The sequence below is a fragment of the Panthera tigris genome, chromosome B1 (genome assembly GCF_018350195.1).
Source record: "Panthera tigris isolate Pti1 chromosome B1, P.tigris_Pti1_mat1.1, whole genome shotgun sequence".
Lineage (NCBI taxonomy): Eukaryota > Metazoa > Chordata > Mammalia > Carnivora > Felidae > Panthera > Panthera tigris.
The window spans coordinates 35517841-35537635 of record NC_056663.1 but is presented as its reverse complement, the minus strand read 5'-3'; the positions used below and the strand labels follow the sequence as shown (position 1 = coordinate 35537635).

General features: G+C 38.5%; 1 protein-coding gene across 5 annotated transcripts in view; it reads left to right on the top strand.

Annotated features, from left to right (window-relative positions):
• PIWIL2 (piwi like RNA-mediated gene silencing 2) overlaps window positions 1–19795 on the top strand; it is a 75067-nt gene that overhangs the window by 18635 nt on the left and 36637 nt on the right. For 4 of the 5 annotated variants that reach the window (XM_042983284.1, XM_042983282.1, XM_042983283.1 and 1 more), the window contains exons 11-20: window positions 2181–2369; window positions 2965–3049; window positions 3925–4014; window positions 5459–5599; window positions 10351–10464; window positions 11157–11345; window positions 13434–13535; window positions 14109–14225; window positions 14814–14902; window positions 15778–15883. In XM_042983284.1, the coding sequence (XP_042839218.1) occupies window positions 2181–2369; window positions 2965–3049; window positions 3925–4014; window positions 5459–5599; window positions 10351–10464; window positions 11157–11345; window positions 13434–13535; window positions 14109–14225; window positions 14814–14902; window positions 15778–15883 (1222 nt within the window). The remainder of the gene's footprint in view (window positions 1–2180; window positions 2370–2964; window positions 3050–3924; window positions 4015–5458; window positions 5600–10350; window positions 10465–11156; window positions 11346–13433; window positions 13536–14108; window positions 14226–14813; window positions 14903–15777; window positions 15884–19795) is intronic. The other variant, XM_042983286.1, reaches the window with a different exon arrangement.

The window sequence follows — 19795 nt, the reverse complement described above, 5'->3', positions numbered from 1 at the left end:
ACCTTATACATTTAAAGTATACAATTTGATGAGTTTTACTATACTTATATACCTATGAAACATCGCAGTGAAGATCATGAACATATCCATTTCCCACTCAAAATTTACTCATGTCTGTTTCAGACCTCTCTCTACCCACCATGGGCAGCAAGCACTGATCTGGTTTCTGCCACTAGAGATAAGTTTGCATTTTCTAGAATTTTCTAGAAATTGTAAGTAGAATTATATGGCATAGACTCATTTTTTGTTTTTTTGTTATTTGGTCTGCTTTCTTTTCAGCATGATTTTTTATTTTTTATTTTTTATTTTAATCTCAGTAGAGAAGTCAGAGTAAAATAGTACAGTTAAAAATCATTGATTTTTATCTACTTTTCAATGTTGAATATTGGAGTAACAAGATATAGGTCTATATTCTTTATCTCCTGCCTTCCTCAGTCCATTTTTAGCTTTTTCTTGATTGGGCCTCCCTCTTCCACATCTTCCACGTACCTTTTCTAATGCAAAGACAATGATTAGGGGAATGGGCTTTGGTGAGAGAATACTAAAAACTGTCATGGAAGATTTTGAAAATAAATTACAGCTTAAAAAGTGTTTGAATATAGATTCTATACTAGTGGTTACTTTTGATTTCCACAGCTACATATGTATAGCGAACTGTGTTTGTAGCCATCTCTCCTCTGTATTTAACCTAGCAGACAGAATAAGGCCACACACACACACACACACACACACACACACACACACACTCACACTGCATCCGGCATGTATCAAGCACTAATGGCAATGATGGAGATGATATTTGCAAGCACTTAACACAGTTCTATTATCTGTGCTAGGCACTGTTCTCAACACTTCATTTATATAAAGTCATTGTGTTCTCTCAACAACGCTATGAGTTAGGTTCTTTCACTGACCCACTTTCACATGAGGAAACCAAGGCACAAAGAGCAGTAACTCGCTCAAAAGTTTCATAGGCTAGTAAGTGTAAGACACAAGATTTGAACCCAAGCATTTTGGCCCTGGGTCTGTCATCAATGTTGAACTGCTTCCGGTGTCTGATTTTCATCACTTACTATAGTCTTTCTTAGGGAGAGTTCTGCAGGACACTAATTATCCAGAGTGGTAATGAACTGAATGTTCATTCTGTGAGGTAAAAAGGAAAAAGGTGGGAGGAATCTGGTTAAATACATTGGAGGTAAATCAAGCTAAGTACGTTTCTTTAGTAGCCTGATATGCTAATGTATGCAGTGAATCTCTAAGCAGGGCTTATAATATGCAGAATGGACTCAACTTTTTTGATTGTACAACCTTTTCCACACTTCTCACAACTTCTCAAGGGATCCGTGTTTCTGAAGAATATACCCTGGGTGACACTGACCCACAGAACAAAGTCCAAGCTCCGATCCTTGACTTACAAGGACATTCACATCTGGTCCCTGCCTATCTTCAGCCTGTGCTTACCATCTTCTGTCCCTGTTCCACCTCCTTGTCCTCCCCATTCCCAGATCCCTGCTTGTCCCCTGCATACTGCTGCCTCTGCCTGGAGTGTCACTCATTCCTCTGCCCCCTGGCATTTCTGCTTGGCAGATTGCTTCTTCAAGTATCAGCTGCCTCTGTAAACTTTCCTGGACTCCCTGGGCATATTCACACATGCTTCCTGCGAGTTACCTGTGTTGGCTTGTTCACGGCATTGTTTAGAGGTTACCTTGAGGGTACATTTGCCTATGGTGAGTCTGCTCATCTGCATCTTCAGCATCTTCACCAGTGCTGTATAATGATAGGTATTTGTAATCCTTTCCATTAGCTCAAAAGGGCAAATATAGTTGAAAGAATGTTCTGTTGTTCCACTGTAGACTATCCTAATAATGATGATACAAAATAATTATTTTGTTTGATTTGTTTGAATAAATACCCTTTTTGAAGGCAAACTATGAATTTTACTAATTTGTAGTTGCTGTTTTTGACTTTTACCTTTTCACTATTTTTTATTGATTTTGATTTTTTTGGTAATGTTAAAAAGAAAAGAGATGAGAGTCCTATCTCTTTAAAGAGACAGCTGGAGCCTTCCGGTGCTATATAGCTGTGATCATATCCCTGAGGTACTTACTTGCATCCCCTATCCTTTTCACTGTGCTCTGCATGTACAAATATGATGACCAGTCTTTTGTCTCTTTCCAAAGGCATGCCATGTATCAGCAGAACAAAGAAAACTTCCAGGATGAGTGCACTAAGCTTCTGGTTGGCAATATTGTTATAACCCGATACAACAATCGTACCTATCGCATTGATGATGTGGATTGGAATAAGACACCAAAAGATAGCTTCACAATGTCTGATGGGAAGGAGATCACATTCTTGGAATACTACAGGTGGAAAGAAGAGACTGACTGGGCTTGTGCCTTTGGGAGGGTGTGGAATGTAATCTACCATTCTATTGCAGGATATTGAGTTCCATAGTAGCAAACAGCAGGACACTTTTAAAATAATTGGATTGGTAATACACCTAAGGTTGAATGAGTTTGTTTGTGGGATTTGATTTGAATATGCTACCCTTACAATTTCATTTCTTTTAGTGCATTTGGAAGTTACTTTATAAATTAATGCCAGGGCTTTGAATTATATTTCTTTTGCTGGTTTAGAAGTCTGGTTGGAGAGATGAAATTCGAGTCATTAATCATTTGACTATCATTTTGCCTTTCCAGTTGCCCAAGCCTTCAACCTGATACAGTTTTAAGCAAATTTTTCCCTGGACTATTAGACAATTTCTCCTCCATTTAATTGCAGTGTTAACTTGAGCCTGCCTTTTCCAGCTATAAATACGCTATGATGAGTTTCTAGTGGATTCTTGACAAGGCTATTATGCAAATTGTGTGCCTCAGTGCTAGTTAGGAGAGTCAGACTGTGTTGCTGTTAAGAGTAGTGATGCTGCTTCTGAAATGTTTTCCTGCCTCTGCCCTGCTCTAGCAAAAACTATGGGATCACAATTAAGGAAGAGGACCAGCCACTGCTGATCCACAGGCCCAGTGAGAGACAGAATAACCAAGGGATGGTGAGTGGGGAGTGTCAGATTTGTACTTCCAGCTTAAGTTCTTCATCTTCATCCATGGTGCTGGGGACCCTGGAGCAGAGTTACAATGTGGTTGGGGAATGCTGTGCACGGCTAGGACTTGCTTTTGAAGTCCCTGTAGTGAGGAGCTAAGTATCCATATGAGCAAGTTAGGTTAAGGAAGAAAGAATTTGCTGCTAAAGATTAGAGCACTGCATCCATTAGGGAAGTTGTAGACATTTAACAAACAGGGCTAGGGGCCAGGGGAAAGTGCCTTGATACTGATTCCTCGGTCTTAGGTGAGAAAGCTGAAGATCAATGGGTTAGATGAGATGGAGGTATCACCTTAGCTTGTATGGAGGCCCAGGAGGGACAGATTGTTTTCTTCTAGTTTTTCCTTTCTTTTTTACCATATCAGTATTTTCCCCTTTACCAGGGTGCCTGGGTGGCTCAGTTGGTTAGGGTTCTGACTTTGGCTCAAGTCATGATCTCATGGTTCATGGGTTCAAGCTTGGGTTCAAGCATGGGGCTCTGTGCTGACAGCTTGGAGCCTGGAACCTGCTTCGGATTCTATGTCTCCCTCTCTCTCTGCCCCTCCCTTGGTTGTACTCTGTCTCTCTCTCTATCAAAAATAAACAAACATTAAAAAATATTTTTTTTTCCCTTTACCTAATACAACAGGCTCAAAGTATTGTGACTGAAGGGAAAAGGGTAAAATACTTGCAGTGTTTCATTGCCCTCTTCTTTGGGGTTTTATGTTCCCTAGTGTGCCAGTTATGTCCCTGCAGGCCCAGCCATGAGCATGGCATGTCTGTCAGGTCACAGGAACAAGACAATCTTCTACTTCCTTATTTTTGCTTTCCATTCTCTCTTCAAAGCTGCTGAAAGGCGAAATCCTGCTGCTGCCTGAGCTTTCATTCATGACTGGAATCCCTGAGAAGATGAAGAAGGACTTCAGAGCCATGAAGGTGAGAACTGCCCATGTTGAATGGAAGTCCTTTTTGATAGCAGCTTGAGCTAGACCTGGGCAGGTTTGTGGCATCACCTGGTAGGTCTGTTCTTCCAGCCTCCAGTTCTCCTTTCTATAAAACATGATCCAATGTCCCTTCCCACACGCTATGAAAAAGCTGATCAGATTTCCCTTTTGAAGAGTGTTAGAACAATGGAATGATTGGATTATAAGGTAAAAGGAAACAAGTATCTCTGTTTTAACCCTAACCAATCAAATAGATGACTGTAAGCTAGTCATATGATCATAAGGTTTTTTGAGAGCACTGAGTTTTTCTAGCATTGCTACAAGCCTTCAGTCTATTTGAAGGAGTGGAGGAGATAATGTAGCAAAAGGCAGTCCACAAGTCAGAGGCTGACGTGAAAGGATAAAAGTTTATCTTTGGGTCTTGGAGTGTCCAGGAGGTGTCAGGCTCAGCCCCCGTAGGAAATAGCTGAGAAGCAGAGACGTGCGCAGCAGCATGAATCCAGAGTCAGAGTGCTTTGCCTCCACTCTGTCTGCAGCGCTTGGGACTTTCCACACTTGAACTACTGTGCTGCCTCACTTTTTCAGCCCTTGTCTGTGTTACCCTTGGATCCATTCCTGTCTCCAATGCCACAGACTATTTTCAGTAACATCGTCAAGAGCCTGAAGTGAAGCTTAACATTCTTGTAAGAGATTTCTTTCATGTTTACTTTTGTTCCTTCTCTGTTTCTTACATAGGTCAAGGCTCCTTCCTTACAAGGCTCAGTCACCTAATGATTTTATGATCACAGAGCTATCTGTGTAGCCACGTTGACTGGTGCTAATGACTGCCTCGCAGGGAACAACTGTACTGTTCTTTGGTCTCAGAAAAATAAAGAACTCACTTATGTGATAGTCTTCATATACACCTTCTAGATAGATATTTATTCAACAATAACATTTAGAAAGCACCTATTGTTGAAACATTGGACAAAAAGTGTCTTATGGTGACGTTAAATATAGTGCTCTGTAGTATGACATGAAGATTAAGACTGGATGTGATTTTCCATTCTGTTATGTTTGACTCTGTGCTGGGTACAGAACGCTTTCCCCCATATTTTTCCGAAATATTAAATAGGTATAATCAAGCCCCCTTTGCTCCTGTTTCATAGACTTTCTTAGGAATTTTAAATTCAGAACCTGGCTTTGAGAAAGAGATAAGGTCATATGGGAGAAAGAAACAAAAACATTTCAAATTCTTTTATGGTTAAAGTTTTAACTGTAGACCTCATTCACATTTCTGACAGATGTTTATTAAAATCCTTGGAGGTATTTGAAAATTCTACAGATTTCAATGGGAAAGAGGTTTTCTTTTGGAAATGTTTTAGACACATTGGGGTTTAACTTCATGTTGGAGAAAGTAATACTTATAACATTATCTCTGTCTTAATTCTATTTAGGATTTAACCCAGCAGATCAACCTGAGCCCCAAACAGCACCATAATGCTTTGGAATGCTTGCTGCAGAGAATTTCGAAGAATGAGACAGCTAGCAATGAATTGGCACGCTGGGGACTCTGTCTCCAGAAGGATGTACATAAGGTGAACTGGAAGATGTAGTAGAGTAGGAACCAGCATTGACCAGCAATTTTAAGAGCTTAATGAATGAAACTGGCTGATAGCTCCCTACCTTATCTTTATTTTGGAGTTTTGCTTTATTATTACACTTTTTTTGGGTCCTAGTCCTAATATTTGAATTTCCTTATCTTAATTTGCTACTAGCTCTTACAGATTTTTCTTCTATATTTCCCAGGGCTCCGAGGTGTTAATTTTTAGTCAGGCAGATGGCACAAGGAATATTGACTTACAATTTACCTCATTTTCAGGTTTCCAACCCAAATAATTCTTAACGTTCTGTATGTCCTTTTCTTTTTTTTTTCTTCTCCAAGAAGTAACTTGTGATTCTTTGAATATACTATTGTCATGCTTTCTGTAGGCATAGAGAGTCTTAGTCTTACACAATCGAATTTTCTTACAGCCCTTTCTACCTGCGGTTTGCTGGAATCTGCTATGTTGTATTTTATGCAGTGTGATCCGTAGGACAGAGGCAGCATGAGATGGTAGAGTCCTTGGCCTTCAGTATCTGCTTATTTGTCTTTGAATCTGGGGGCGCCTGGGTGGCTCAGTCGGTTGGGCATCCAACTTTGTCTCGGGTCATGATCTCAGGGTTTGTGGGTTCAAGTCCCACGTCAGGCTCTGTGCTGACAGCTCAGAGCCTGGAGCCTGCTTTGGCTTCTGTGTCTCCCTCTCTCTCTGCAGCTCCCCCCTCTGTCTCTCTCTCTCTGTCAAAAATGAACATTAAAAAAAAAATTTTATTTGGCTTTGAATCTCAGCTCTACCACTTGTCATCTTAATTACTTTGAACAAGTTGCATAGCATATTGTAGTTTCTTTATCTATAAAATGACGATAATGATTGAATTATAAAAATTTAAATGGTACCATATTTCGTATAATATGTGACACATAGCAGGTGCTCAGTAAACATTAGCTGTTATTATTTTTCACCTGCTTTTGAGATTATACCAAAATAATTAATTCTGTCTTTTCTGTAATTCTTTTGCATTTTGAATTGGCTCCTTGTTAAAAATTTCTTTTTCTCGGGGTGCCTGGGTGGCTTAATCAGTTAAGCGTCCAACTTCAGCTCAGGTCATGATCTCACAGTTTGAGCCCCACATCGGGCTCTGTGCTAACAGCTTGGAGCCTGGATGGAGCCTGCTTCAGATTCTGTGTCTCCCTTTCTCTCTGCCCCTCCTCTGCTCACACTCTTCTCTCTCTCAAAAATAAAGAAATGTTAAAAAAAATTTTTTTTAATTTCTTTTTCTCTGTTTTAATAAAAGTAATGGATAGTGAATAAGGAAAATTTGAAATTTTAGAAAACATAAATAAAAACATCAGTAATTTCATCATCCAAAGATGATATCTCGGTGACTTATTTTAGATATTTATAAAAGATAACTTCAGGGGCACCTGGGTAGCTCAGTTGGTTAAGTGTCCAGCTCTTTATTTCGGCTCAGGTCATGATCTCGAAGTTGTGGGATCAAGCCTTGTGTCGGGCTCTGTACTGAGCTGAGCGTGGATCCTACTTAAGATTCTCTTTCTCTCCCTCTCTCTCTCTCTCTGCCCCTCCTCTGTTCACACATGTTCTCTCTCAAAAAATAAATAAATAACGTAACATAACATAACAAAATAACATAAAATATACTTTGGTGTATTTCCTTTCCCTACACATTTTTCTGTAAGAATAAATCTTTTTCTTACAAAGTTGTGATTATATTGTGTATGGTTTTACATCTTCTTTTTCATTTAATATCATATCCTGAACATGTTTTCATGTTATTAAGTGTCAATTTGAAGACATAGAAAACATAAACCAAAGAAGAAAAAAGTTCATCTTGCTGTATCAGGATAACTACTCTTCACATTTTGGTACATGACCTTCATTGGATTTGTGTGTGTGTCTGTGCATGCTTACATGCTTACGCACACTCACACATAGCATGTATTCATATAGTTTCCTTTTTTCCCCTCAGTTTTTCCATGTCATTTAATATTTTTCTGAACATTTTAATGGCTGCCAGATAGTTTATTAACAATTTCCTTTTCTTTTACATTCAAATTGAATTTAGTATTTTTCTGTTAGAAATAGTTATTCAATGAAGAGCCTTGTAATTGAATCTTTTTACATGTTTATTTTCATAGTCAAATTTATGGAAGTGGAATTATTAGGTCAGGGGACACTTATGTTTTTAGTGCTTTTGTTGTATATTGCCAGTTGCCTTCTAGGCTCAAGTTTCAAGGTTTAAGGTTCAAGTTTTTACTTTCATATCATGAGTTTGATTCCTTACACTCTTGCTAATATGGGCATTGTTATTTATGTTAGATTTTGATAATGGTAATTAAATCATTGAAATTTCTTTTGATTATAGATGAAATAAGTAGATATATTTTTTTTTAATTTTTTATGTTTTTTATTTTTGGGAGAGAGAGAGAGAGTGTAAGCAGGGGAGGGGCAGAGAGAGAGGGAGACACAGAATCTGAGGCTGGCTCCGCTCTATCAGCACAGAGCCTGATGTGGGGCTTGAACTCACGAACTGTGAGACCATGACCTGAGCCGGAGTCAGATGCTTAACTGACTGAGCCACCCAGGCGCCCCTGTTATTACGTTTTTGTATTAAAATTTTTTAAATGTTTATTTATTTTTGGGAGAGAGAGAGTGCAAGCAGGGGAGAGACAGAGAGAGATGGAGAGACAGAATCTGAAGCAGGCTCCAGGCTCTGAGCCCAATGTAGGGCTCAAACCCACGGATTGTGAGATCCTGTGCCAAAGTCAGATGCTCAACCGTTTGAGCCACTCAGGTGCCCCGCCTCTGTTATTTTTTAATAAGCAAATGGTAGAGATCATAGAAAGTAAAAATCCTCTGTAATTATACATCCCCAGAGATAATCACCACTAAGTGTAGATGCATTCGATTTTTTTTTTTTAGTTTATTTTGAGAGCGCAAGCAGTGGGGGTGCAGCAGAGAGAGGGAGAGAGAGAATCCTAAGTAGGCTCTGCACTGCCAGTACAGAGCCCAATGCAGGGCTTGAACTTATGAACCTTGAGATCATGACCTGAGCCAAAGTCAGATGCTTAACTGATTGAGCCATGTGGGCGCCCCAGACTCAATTTTTATGATGCATACATTACTATTTATTTTTTTTTAAAAACAGGATCATATTACATGTTGTTACAAAGGGGCTGCAGACTGGTGCCGCCAGTCTGGAAAACAGTATGGAGGTTCCTCAAAAAATTAAAAATAGAACTACCCTACTACTCAGCAATTGCACTACTAGGTATTTATCCAAGGGATACAGGTATGCTGTTTCGAAGGGACACATGCACCCCAATGTTTATAGCAGCACTATCAGCAACAGCCAAAGTATGGAAAGAGCCCAAATGTCCATCGATGGATGAATGGATAAAGAAGATGTGGTATATATATATATATATATATATATATACACACACACACACACACACACACACACACACACACATTGTATACACAATGGTGTACATATATATATGTATATACGTATATATATATACACACACACACACACAATGGAGTATTACTTGGCAATCAAAAAGAATGAAATCTTGCCATTTGCAGCTACATGGATGGAACTAGAGGGTATTATGCTAAGCAAGGTTAGTCATAGACAAATACATGATTTCACTCATGTGAGGACTTTAAGACACAGAACAGATGAACATAAGGGAAGGGAAGCAAAAATAATATAAAAACGGAGGGGGACAAAACATAAGAGACTCTTAAATATAGAGAACAAACAGAGGGTTGCTGGAGGGGTTTTGGGAGGAGGGATGGGCTAAATGGGTAAGGGAGTTAAGGAATCTACTCCTGTAATCATTGTTGCACCATGTGCTAACTAACTTGGATGTAGATTATAAAAAATAAATTATAGAAAAGTGATTGCAATGTTTGCAAAATAGTTCATTATGCTGTTATATCAACTAAATTATTTTCCTGTGTTTGGATATTTAGATCTGATTGACTTATTCCTAACTTTAATTTGTTCTTTCATTATATTTATGTCTTTTCCTGCCTGCTTTTCTTTTTAGAGTATAATAGTAGGTATAGTTTATGTTCAGCCTTATTGAGAAATTTTACTTTTCAGCACCTGGATGGCTCAGTTGGTTAAGTGTCTAGTTTTGGCTCAAGTCATGATCTCATAGTTTGTGAGTTCAAGCCCCACATCAGGCTCTGCGCTGACAGTGTGGAGCCTGCGTGGGATTCTGTTTCCCTCTCTTTCTGCCCTGCACATATGTGCGCGTGCTCACTCTCTCTCTCTCTCTCTCTCTCTCAAAATAAACTTTAAAAGAACTCTTTTTAAAAAAAGAAATTTTACTTTTAATTTTCTACTTGCAATTTGTCCCTTAAAATATTTTTAAAGATTATATTCCTATTTATCTTGAAATTATAGTTGTTTTATATGCATTGTCTACTTCTAAAGAGATAATGCTTTCTAATCCTTGTTTTGGGAGACCATGTTGGAAACTTCAATAATTAAAAAGCCTTGCCTATAAAAATTTTACCTGTATTTGTCCAGGGTTTTATTGACCTGGACTCATTGCTAGCAGTTTCATTTTTGTGCCATTCTCAGGCGTTATACCAGGAACAGGTCTATACAGTGGAGTTGACAAGGCCCAAGAGAGAACAGCGTCAGTGTTTTTTCCTAAATTAGTGTTTGCAAATGACTCATGTCATGTGTACTTTGTTTTCTGTTATAGATTGAAGGACGTGTTCTGCCAATGGAAAGAATTAACTTAAGAAATACTTCATTTATCACATCTCAGGAACTAAACTGGATTAAGGAAGTAACCAGAGACCTTTCCATCTTGACTGTAAGTGACTTTTAAGGTGGTGAAGAGAGGACCAGTATTACTAAAAATATGGAAATTAGAAAGCAGGAATGATTCAGTGTCTTCTTTTTGAGGGAGAGTACCAACTGAATTCCCATCCTGAATTATCTGCTAAACAGGGGTCCTTCAAATAGAGCAAATTGATGAGTTGTTAGAGGGAAGCACTTTGGTTGGCCATAGACTTAGGAAAAGGAAATAGATTGCTATGGTAATTCATATAGTGCAGGCCTAGTACCCAGTCTTCCATTTATTTTCCTTTATCTTCCTGGATTTTCCCTGGGAGTTCCTTGAAGATGTTTTTTATCCATGAAAGAAGTAATTAAAACAGTCTCCCACCGAGAGAACTGAAGAACAAAATTGTGTATCAGTATTTTTAAATGTTTTTGCCTAATGTGGTCTCTTTGGCCATGCATAAAGTACATCTGTTTCTAAAACTTTTTATTGAAATATATTTAAAGGAAAAGTGTACTTACAAGTGTACAGTGTTCCACTGTGGGAGTATGCCACAGTTTACTTATCACCCACAACTATGTTAGTTATAGGAATTAGATCAAAAAGGACTCAAGCAAAAGAGAATTAAAAGCAGTTTCTTCTCTAGACTAATATCTCCTGGGTGTGAGTTTGGAGTGTTTAAGTTGTGGGAAGTGCTAAAAATAGCTTGTGGTTATTCCTAGGTCCCCATGCATTTCTGGGCACTGTTTTACCCAAAGAGAGCAATGGATCAGGCCCGAGAACTGGTTAATATGTTGGAAAAGATAGCTGGCCCCATTGGTATGCGCCTCAGCCCACCAGCCTGGGTTGAACTAAAGGATGATCGAATTGAGACCTATGTCAGAACCATTCAATCCATGCTAGGAGTTGAGGTAATAAACTAATTTGAGTATATGAGTAGAATGCTTGTTTTAAAATCGTTGCATACTTGATTTTAAATTATCTTGCTTATCAGTCTGCTGTTTATGATGTCCAGAAATCTGTGTCTTACTCATGTACACATGAAATACTATACCAAGTAGTCTTCATGCCCTTTGGTTAATTGATTCTCTCATTCTATGTTGGCAGTAGTCTCTCTCACTCTGGTGTTCTTTTTTCACGTAATTGACGGAGAGAATAGCTGACTTAACTCTAGTTCGTTATCTGTATAGAACATGTTGTGCTCAGAAAGCAACTTTTTGGGCCCAGTGCCATTTTGCACAATTCAGTACTGCACTGTCATGGTCTGGTCTGGCTTAAGATTTGAATTGCTCTGGTGATGAACCTGGCACCTGGGCCATCAGCTCGGTCCTGATAGCTGATTGTGAGCGCTGCAGCTGAGCAGGTCATAGCACTCATAACTCAGTAGTTCAAGCCTGCGGTTCTTACCTGTTTGCACACAAAACGGAGGAAGAAGCTTAAGGAACAAAAGCAGAGCAAATGTTTTGGGAAGTAATTAGTCTTTGACTTGAAGAGTCCATTGTTGTGAGATCAGTACTGGAATTAGATTTTTCTGGGATCTCTCTGATCCCCAACTCTGGGTTATCACCCAGAGCAGCACCCTCATATTCTGTCTTTGTAATTTCCTTCTGGTTCCCCATGCTAGTTGTACTCTGCCATGGCTACCCCCTGAGCCTGATCATTGATAATTCTGCTCTGCTTTCAGAAGAATTGCCCAGTGTAGTGCATCAACTCCCCCATCTCATACTTGTTCATGTTTTCTTTAGAAGAGTGTACTGCCAACAGTTTTCATGCAGCATGGATAGAAGTTTCATTCATGTTTACCAAACTTAACTCATCTTGGTCTTACTGTCTCTTTGTCATCTTTAGGGCATGCTGTTTTATTATTTTTTATTATTATTTTTATTATTTACTCATTAATTTATTATTATTATTTATTTATTATCCCACACATGTCTGCAGGAGCCAGATGAGAAACACAAGTGTAGTGGGCTAGGAGGGGACTATAGTGAACTTAAGAGAGTAATCAACCCCATGACTGCAGATAAAAGCCCAGCATTATCAAATTAATTTTTTATTTATTTGTTTTTCAGTAGAAGCAAAAAATCTGGATTTGTATGTGTGTGCCCCTCCATATGTTTAAATGTTAATTAAAAAAAAACAACATGTAACTCATTGCAGGGACTAAAAAGCTACATGTGTTTGATAGATCCAACCCATAGGCTCCCAGTGTGCAGCCTGTGTTCTACGTGACTTCAGAAGTTCTTTGATGTGATTGCTGGAACGTGTGTTCTCTGAGAAGTCTTAATCTAACACTAATCTTGATTTGGAATAATATATTATTGATTTACCATTAATAGCTGTTTCTGGCATAAAGGATTGGCACTTTCATTTCCCTTCCGTGCTACTTTTCTTTATTTATGCTGAAAGATCCTCTGTTTCCAGTGTTGGATCTCTTAAATGGTGAGGGATCACAGATGTTTATATGAGATATGCTGCTGGCAATATCATTCTCTCTCCTAACCAGGAAGTTAGGAAAAGCCACTTACAGATTTGGCAATAGCTTCATTTCTTTGTGCTTGGCTCTGAATCTTTTCTTGTGGTATTGCATTCCATGTTTGCTCAGTTTTGTGGTATGAATGTAATAAGGTGCTTGGTTTACTGAAGAGAGTGGTAAAAGCATTCTAGGGAATTGAAAGCAGCAACTAAAAAGTAATCTTTGCAAATTTTCAAGCCTGCCTTGTTCAGGCATCTTAATTTTCCTAAGGAAGAACTCAGGTAGTCAGGGCCACCTCTAGATAATTTATGGTATTCTATCCTGTATTTCTGCAAAGAAGCCCTGAATCCAGCAAAGGTTCAAGGACCTGTTCGGGGTTGGAGTGTCTACCCTCTTTGTTTCAGTCCCTTTTGCCTTAAAGGTCCTATGACTTCACAGGCTCTTAGACTGCCCACAGCTGGAGTCCCATCAAGGTCCCCTGCGACTTCCAAAGCCTGACTTATATGTACTTTATCTCTTCAAGAGGAAGATACAGATGGTTGTTTGCATCATCATGGGAACACGTGACGACCTCTATGGGGCTATTAAAAAGCTGTGCTGTGTGCAGGCTCCTGTGCCCTCACAGGTGAGTGGAGAGCTAGGCAGGAGGCATACATGGAAACTCTATAACCTCCCTTGAGGTTTTGAAAAGAGGGGTACAGATGTTCAAAAACTGAAGTTACTATTAGAAGCCATCATGTGTAACCTTTCTGGTGGAAAGTTCCCCTTATTAGAGTAACCTGGTGAAAAGCAGAGGCTCTTTGTAAATAAATACTGCCTTCATATCCACAAATGAGTACTCTTGCTGGTTCAGAGAGTGAGCTGCTGGGTGGTTTCACATGACTGGGTTCTGAGAGTATAGGCTTCACTCTGAAAGGGGAAAGCTGTTAATCCTAAGTAGGTTTGTTTGTTTGTTTGTTTAATTTATTCTGTGTGAGATCCTTTTGAAAGTTTTTGGGTTTTGGTTGTCTTTTTGTTTTGATGTGTGTTGTGTGTGCGCGTGCATGCCTACATAGAAATCCTAGAATTAGAGCTAGTCATGCATAGTGTATTGCCTGCTAACTGGGGTTTCTTAAACAAATGTGGTGTTTACTTCAGGCTTGTTTATATCGTCTGACAGGCTTATAGTGTCCCCTTTCTCCACACCCCTTTATTATAGGTCATCAACATTCGAACCATTGGTCAGCCAACCAGGCTTCGGAGTGTGGCCCAGAAAATTTTACTTCAGATTAATTGTAAATTGGGTGGTGAGCTCTGGGGAGTGGATATTCCTCTGGTGAGTGATGCTGAGATGTTTTCTTCATTCAATTTAGCTCTCCAGAGACTTCTACCTAGCTATTTTCCTAGTTTTCCTCATAGAGTTATCCTTATTCTCCATGCTTAGTGGTCTAAATGGTTCATGGCCTGCTTTTGTGTAGCCCACGTCCTGAGAATGGTTTCTATAACCTTAGTTGAAACCAATAAAAATAAGACTGATATTTTCTGACACATGAAAATTATATGACATTCCATTTTCATTGTCCTTAAATGCAGTTTTATTGGAATATAGCTATACTTCTTTACAGACTAACTGTGGCTGCTCTTCTGTTGTAATGACAGACAAAATTGAGCAGTTCCTACAGAGACTGTGGCTCACAAAGCCCAGTGTTATTTACTGTACGGTCCTTTACAGGAAAAGCATGCTGATCCTTGTTCTACATCTCTGACTTATTCATAGTGTTTAAAAAAAATGTCAAGTTGATTACAGTCTCTTTCTTCCTCCAGAATTCATTTTCATATGTTGCTTTTGGGGTTCAGATAATAATTGAAGATGGGGTGATGGATTGCTTGGTTTTTCTGGTTTGTTTTTTGTTTTCTAACCCAGAAACAATTAATGGTGATTGGGATGGATGTTTACCATGACCCCAACCGAGGCATGCGCTCCGTGGTTGGCTTTGTTGCAAGCATCAATCTGTAAGTCTACTCAGTTCCATTTTGTTTGGTTACCTCATTTTGATGCCTAATCTTATTGTAAATCTAGCAAATACTTTTTGAATATTTTGTATTATAGTAAAAGTATACTTTAGAAAAGAATACTTAACTCTATTTTCTCCTTTATCTTTCTATTAGTTTATGCAGCTTGTTTAGCAAGCTTGTCAGGTCTGTAAGTTTGTTGCCTCAAATGTGGTCTGGTCTTCTTCAGAATGGGGGCTCTGTCTTGGTGTTTTTTCCCCCTAGGAATGAGGGATTTTTTTGTTTGTTCTGATTAAAAACAAGACCTGTTCATGCAGATACCTGCAGAAATTTAGAAAGTGAAGGTTCCTCGTGGACCATCTTTTATTGACCACCACCAAAGGTTTGAAGTATATATACTTTTCAAATTCTCACTTATGTGCATAGTAACACGTATAGGTGGTGCACGTATGTTTACAAAATGGCATATTGCTATGTATGCTATTTCTTGTTTTATGTACTTAAATTGTATATTGCAGATATTTTCACATATCAATACAAAGAATCTCAACCAATTCTTTTTAACTGCTGCATGGAATTTATTGTATGCCAGAACACTATTTAACTAGTCCTCTGTTGGTGGATATCTGAAATTTTTTCAGTTGGAAGCAGTTTTGTATCAAATACCACAATTATGCCTATATTTTTACATTCTGTGTATGACTTACATATATATCTTTTCTCATATTAACGTATGTTTTTATCTGTAACATAAATGCATTTACTAGATACCGTATCGGTGCATAGAGGCGCCTCTGTGCTGACATTCAGACTGTGAGCCTTCCTCTGTGAGTGTGTGTTCATCTCTCTCTCTCTCTTTACTACCTCCTCCACAGCACACTCACAAAATGGTATTCACGAGTGGTGTTCCAGATGCCTCATCAGGAGATTGTGGATAGCCTGAAGCTATGCCTGGTGGGCTCCTTAAAAAAGTTTTATGAGGTAAGGGGAACAGAAATTCTAGAGTTGTTTTTAAGGACTACCTATCTGACCACTTTAAGAGGAAGTCTGATTTAGTGGGAGGGATCCCATATTGGAGGTGAATCTCCTAAACAGACTGAAAAGTTAGTCATTGCTGAACAGGCAGCTCAAAGGGACTGCTTTCAGGCTTCTACTTGTATAGAGCAACATAAAGAGATAAATGCTTTGATTTTGCTGGGTAAGTAATGATTATTTCCCCAGATTGTAATAAGCCTGATGCCTATAGATATAATCTCATGCCCTTATCAGGGAAGTGAGGGTAAATTTCAGCAATTAAAGCTTTTGAATTTACTCAGCTTTTTATGACTATTATTAGGCACTTTTCATTTTGGTTCAAGACAAATGCCTCCCTATAATCACCCCTAGAACTCCCAGGAATGCTAACCATAGAGAATTGCTGTCATTAAACTGATATTGGGTCTGGCACAACGAGCAAGCAAAATACTGGGTTTTGCCTTGGCCAGTACATCAAAGGAAGCGTTGATAAGTGGCTTTCATTTCTTAGGGTCAGAGTTAGCCCTTTGCATGGAGATTAACAGCAAGAAATTTAATCATTTCATATGATTACAGTCAGTCACTAGAACTCCACCTTGTTTCCTTTTAGATTAATGTTCCCTACACTGTCCTTCAAACAGTTTGATGTTTTTCAGTGTTAGAGATAAGGAAAAAAAAAAAAAAAGTTGAATTCTGTCTCTAAGGAGATCTGTATGATACACTACTTTGTCACCAAGTTCTAACACCTTCATTTTTTTTTCCTTTTCCTTTTTTTTAAAATTTATATTCAAGTTAGTTAACATACAGTGTAGTCTTGGCTTCAGGAATAGAACCCAGTGATTTCATCTCTTACATAAGGACACCCAGTGCTCATCCTGAAAAGTGCCCTCCTTAATGCTTGTCACCCATTTAACCTCTACTCCATCGCCACCAGCAACCCTCAGTTTGTTCTCTGTACTTAAGAGTCTCTTATGGTTTGTCTCCTCTGTTTTTATCTTATTTTTTCTTCACTTTCCCTATGTTCATGTGTTGAGTTTTTCAAATTCCACATATGAGTGAAATCATGATATCTGTCTTTCTCTGACTGACTTATTTCACTTAGCACATAATACCCTCCAGTGCTAGCCACATTGTTGCAGATGGCAAGCATTCAGCCTTTTTAATCTCTGAGTAATATTCCACTGTATATATACACCACATTTTCTTAATCCATTCATCAATTGACGGATATTTGTGTTCTTTCCATAATTTGACTATTGTTAATAGCACTGCTATAAACATTGGGGTGCATGTGTCCCTTTGAATCTGCACTCCTGTATACTTTGGATAAATGCCTAGTAGTGCAATTGCGGAGTCGTAGGGTAGTTCTATTTTTAATTTTTTGAGGAACCTCCATACTGTTTTCAGAGTAGCTGTACCAGTTTGCATTCCCACCAGAGTGCAAAAGGGTTCTTCTTTCTCTACATTCTTGCCAACATCTGTTGTTTCCTGAGTTGTTAATTTTAGCCCTCCTGACAGGTGTGAGGTGGTATATCTTATTGTGGTTTTGACTTGTATTTCCCTGATGATGAGTGATGGTGAGCATCTTTTCATGTGTCTGTTTGCCATCTGGATGTCTTTTTTGGAAAAGCGCCTCTTCATGTCTTCTGCCCATTTCTTTACTGGATTGTTTGTTTTTTTGGGTGTTGAGTTTGGTAAATTCTTTATAGACTTTGGCTATTAACCCTTTATCTAATATGTCATTTGCAAATATCTTCTCCCATTCTGTTGGTTGCCTTTTAGTTTTGTTGATTGTTTCCTTTGCTGTGCAGAAGCTTTTTATCTTGATGAGTTCCGAATAGTTCATTTTTGCTTTTATTTCCCTTGCCTCCAGAGACATGTTGAGTAAGAAGTTGCTGTGGCCTAGGTCAAAGAGGTTGCTGCCTGCGTTCTCCTGTAGGATTTTGATGGTTTCCTGTCTTACATTTAGGTCTTTCATCCATTTTGAATTTATTTTTGTGTATGGTGTAAGAAAGTGGTCCAGTTTCATTCTTCTGCATGTTGCTGTCCAGTTTTCCCAGCACCATTTGCTAAAGAGACTGTCTTTTTTCCATTGAATATTCTTTTCTGCTTTGTCAAGGATTAGTTGGCCATTTATTTGTCCATTTCTGGGTTCTCTATTCTAGTCCATTGGTCTATGTGTTTGTTTTTATGGTTTAAAGTCCAGGATTGTGATGCCTCCAGCTTTGGTTTTCTTTTTCAGCATTACTTTGGCTCTTTGGGGTCTTTCGTGGTTCCATACAAATTTTAGGATTCTTTGTTCTAGTTTTGTGAAGAATGCTTATGTTATCTTGATAAGGATTGCACTGAATATGTAGGTTGCTTTGGTAGTATTGACATTTTAACTGTATTTGTTCTTCCAATCCATGAACATGAAATATTTTACCATTTCTTTGTCTTCTTCATTTTCTTTCATAAGCTTTCTATAGTTTTCAGTGTACAGATCATTTACCTCTTTGCTTAGGTTTATTCATAGGTGTTTTATGGTTTTTGGTGCAATTGTAAATGGGACTGATTCCTTGATACCTCTTTCTGTTGCTTCATTATTGATGTATAGAAATGCAACTGATTTCTGTATATTGATTTTATATCCCACGACTTTGCTGAATTCATGCATCAGCTCTAGTAGTTTTTGGTGGAATCCTTCAGGTTTTTCCATGTAGTGTCATGTCATCTGCGAAGAGTGAAAGTTTGACTTCTTTGCCAATTTGGATGCCTTTTATTTCGTTTTGTTGTCTGATTGCTGAGGCTAGGACTTCCAACACTATGTAAAACAACAATGGTGAGAGTGGACATCCCTATTGTGTTCCTGACCTGAGGGGGGAAGCTCTCAGTTTTTCCCCATTGAGGATATTAGCTGTGGGCCTTCAGATATGGCTTTTATGATGTTAAGGTATGTTCCTTCTATCCCGACTTTCTTGAGGGTTTTTATCAAGAAAGGATGCTGTACTTTGTCAAATGCTTTTTCTGCATCTACTGACAGGATCATATGGTTCCTATCCTTTCTTCTAATGTGCTGTATCATGTTGATTGATTTGCGAATATTGAACCAGTCTTGTGCCCAGGAATGAATCCCACTTGATCGTGGTGAATAATTCTTTTAATATACTGTTGAATTCGATTTGGTAGTATCTTGTTGAGTTTTTTTGAATCAAGGTTCATCAGGGATATTGGCATGTAATTCTCCTTTTTAGTGGGGTCTCTGGTTTTGAAATCAAGGTAGTGCTGGTTTCATAGAATGAGTTTGGAAGCTTTCCTTCCATTTCTATTTTTTGGAATAGTTTGAGAAGAATAGGTATTAACTCTGCTTTAAATGTCTGGTAGAATTCCCCTGGGAAGCCATCTGGCCCAAGACTCTTCTTTCTTGGGAGATTTTTTTGATAAACGATTCAAATTCTTTGCTGGCTATGGGTCTGTTCAGATTTTCTATTTCTTCCCGTTTGAGTTTTGGTAGTGTGTGTGTGTGTGTGTGTGGGGGGGGGGGGGGGGGTGGGAATTTGTCCATTTCTTCCAGATTGTCCAGTTTGTTGGCATATGATTTTTATAGTTCTCTTATAATTGTTTGTATTTCTGTGGTGTTCGTTGTGATCTCTCGTCTTTCATTTGTGATTTTATCTGTTTGGGTCCTTTCTTTTTGAGAAGTATGGCTAGGGGTTATCAATTTTGTTTATTTTTTCCAAAAGCCAGTTCTTAGTTTGATAACTAAGAACATTGATCTGTTCTACTGTTTTTGTTTTTTTATTTTTTTGGATTCTGTTACATTTATTTCTGCTCTAATTTCTATTATTTCCCCTTTTCTGCTGGATTTGGGCTTTATTTGCTGCTCCTTTTCTGGCTTCT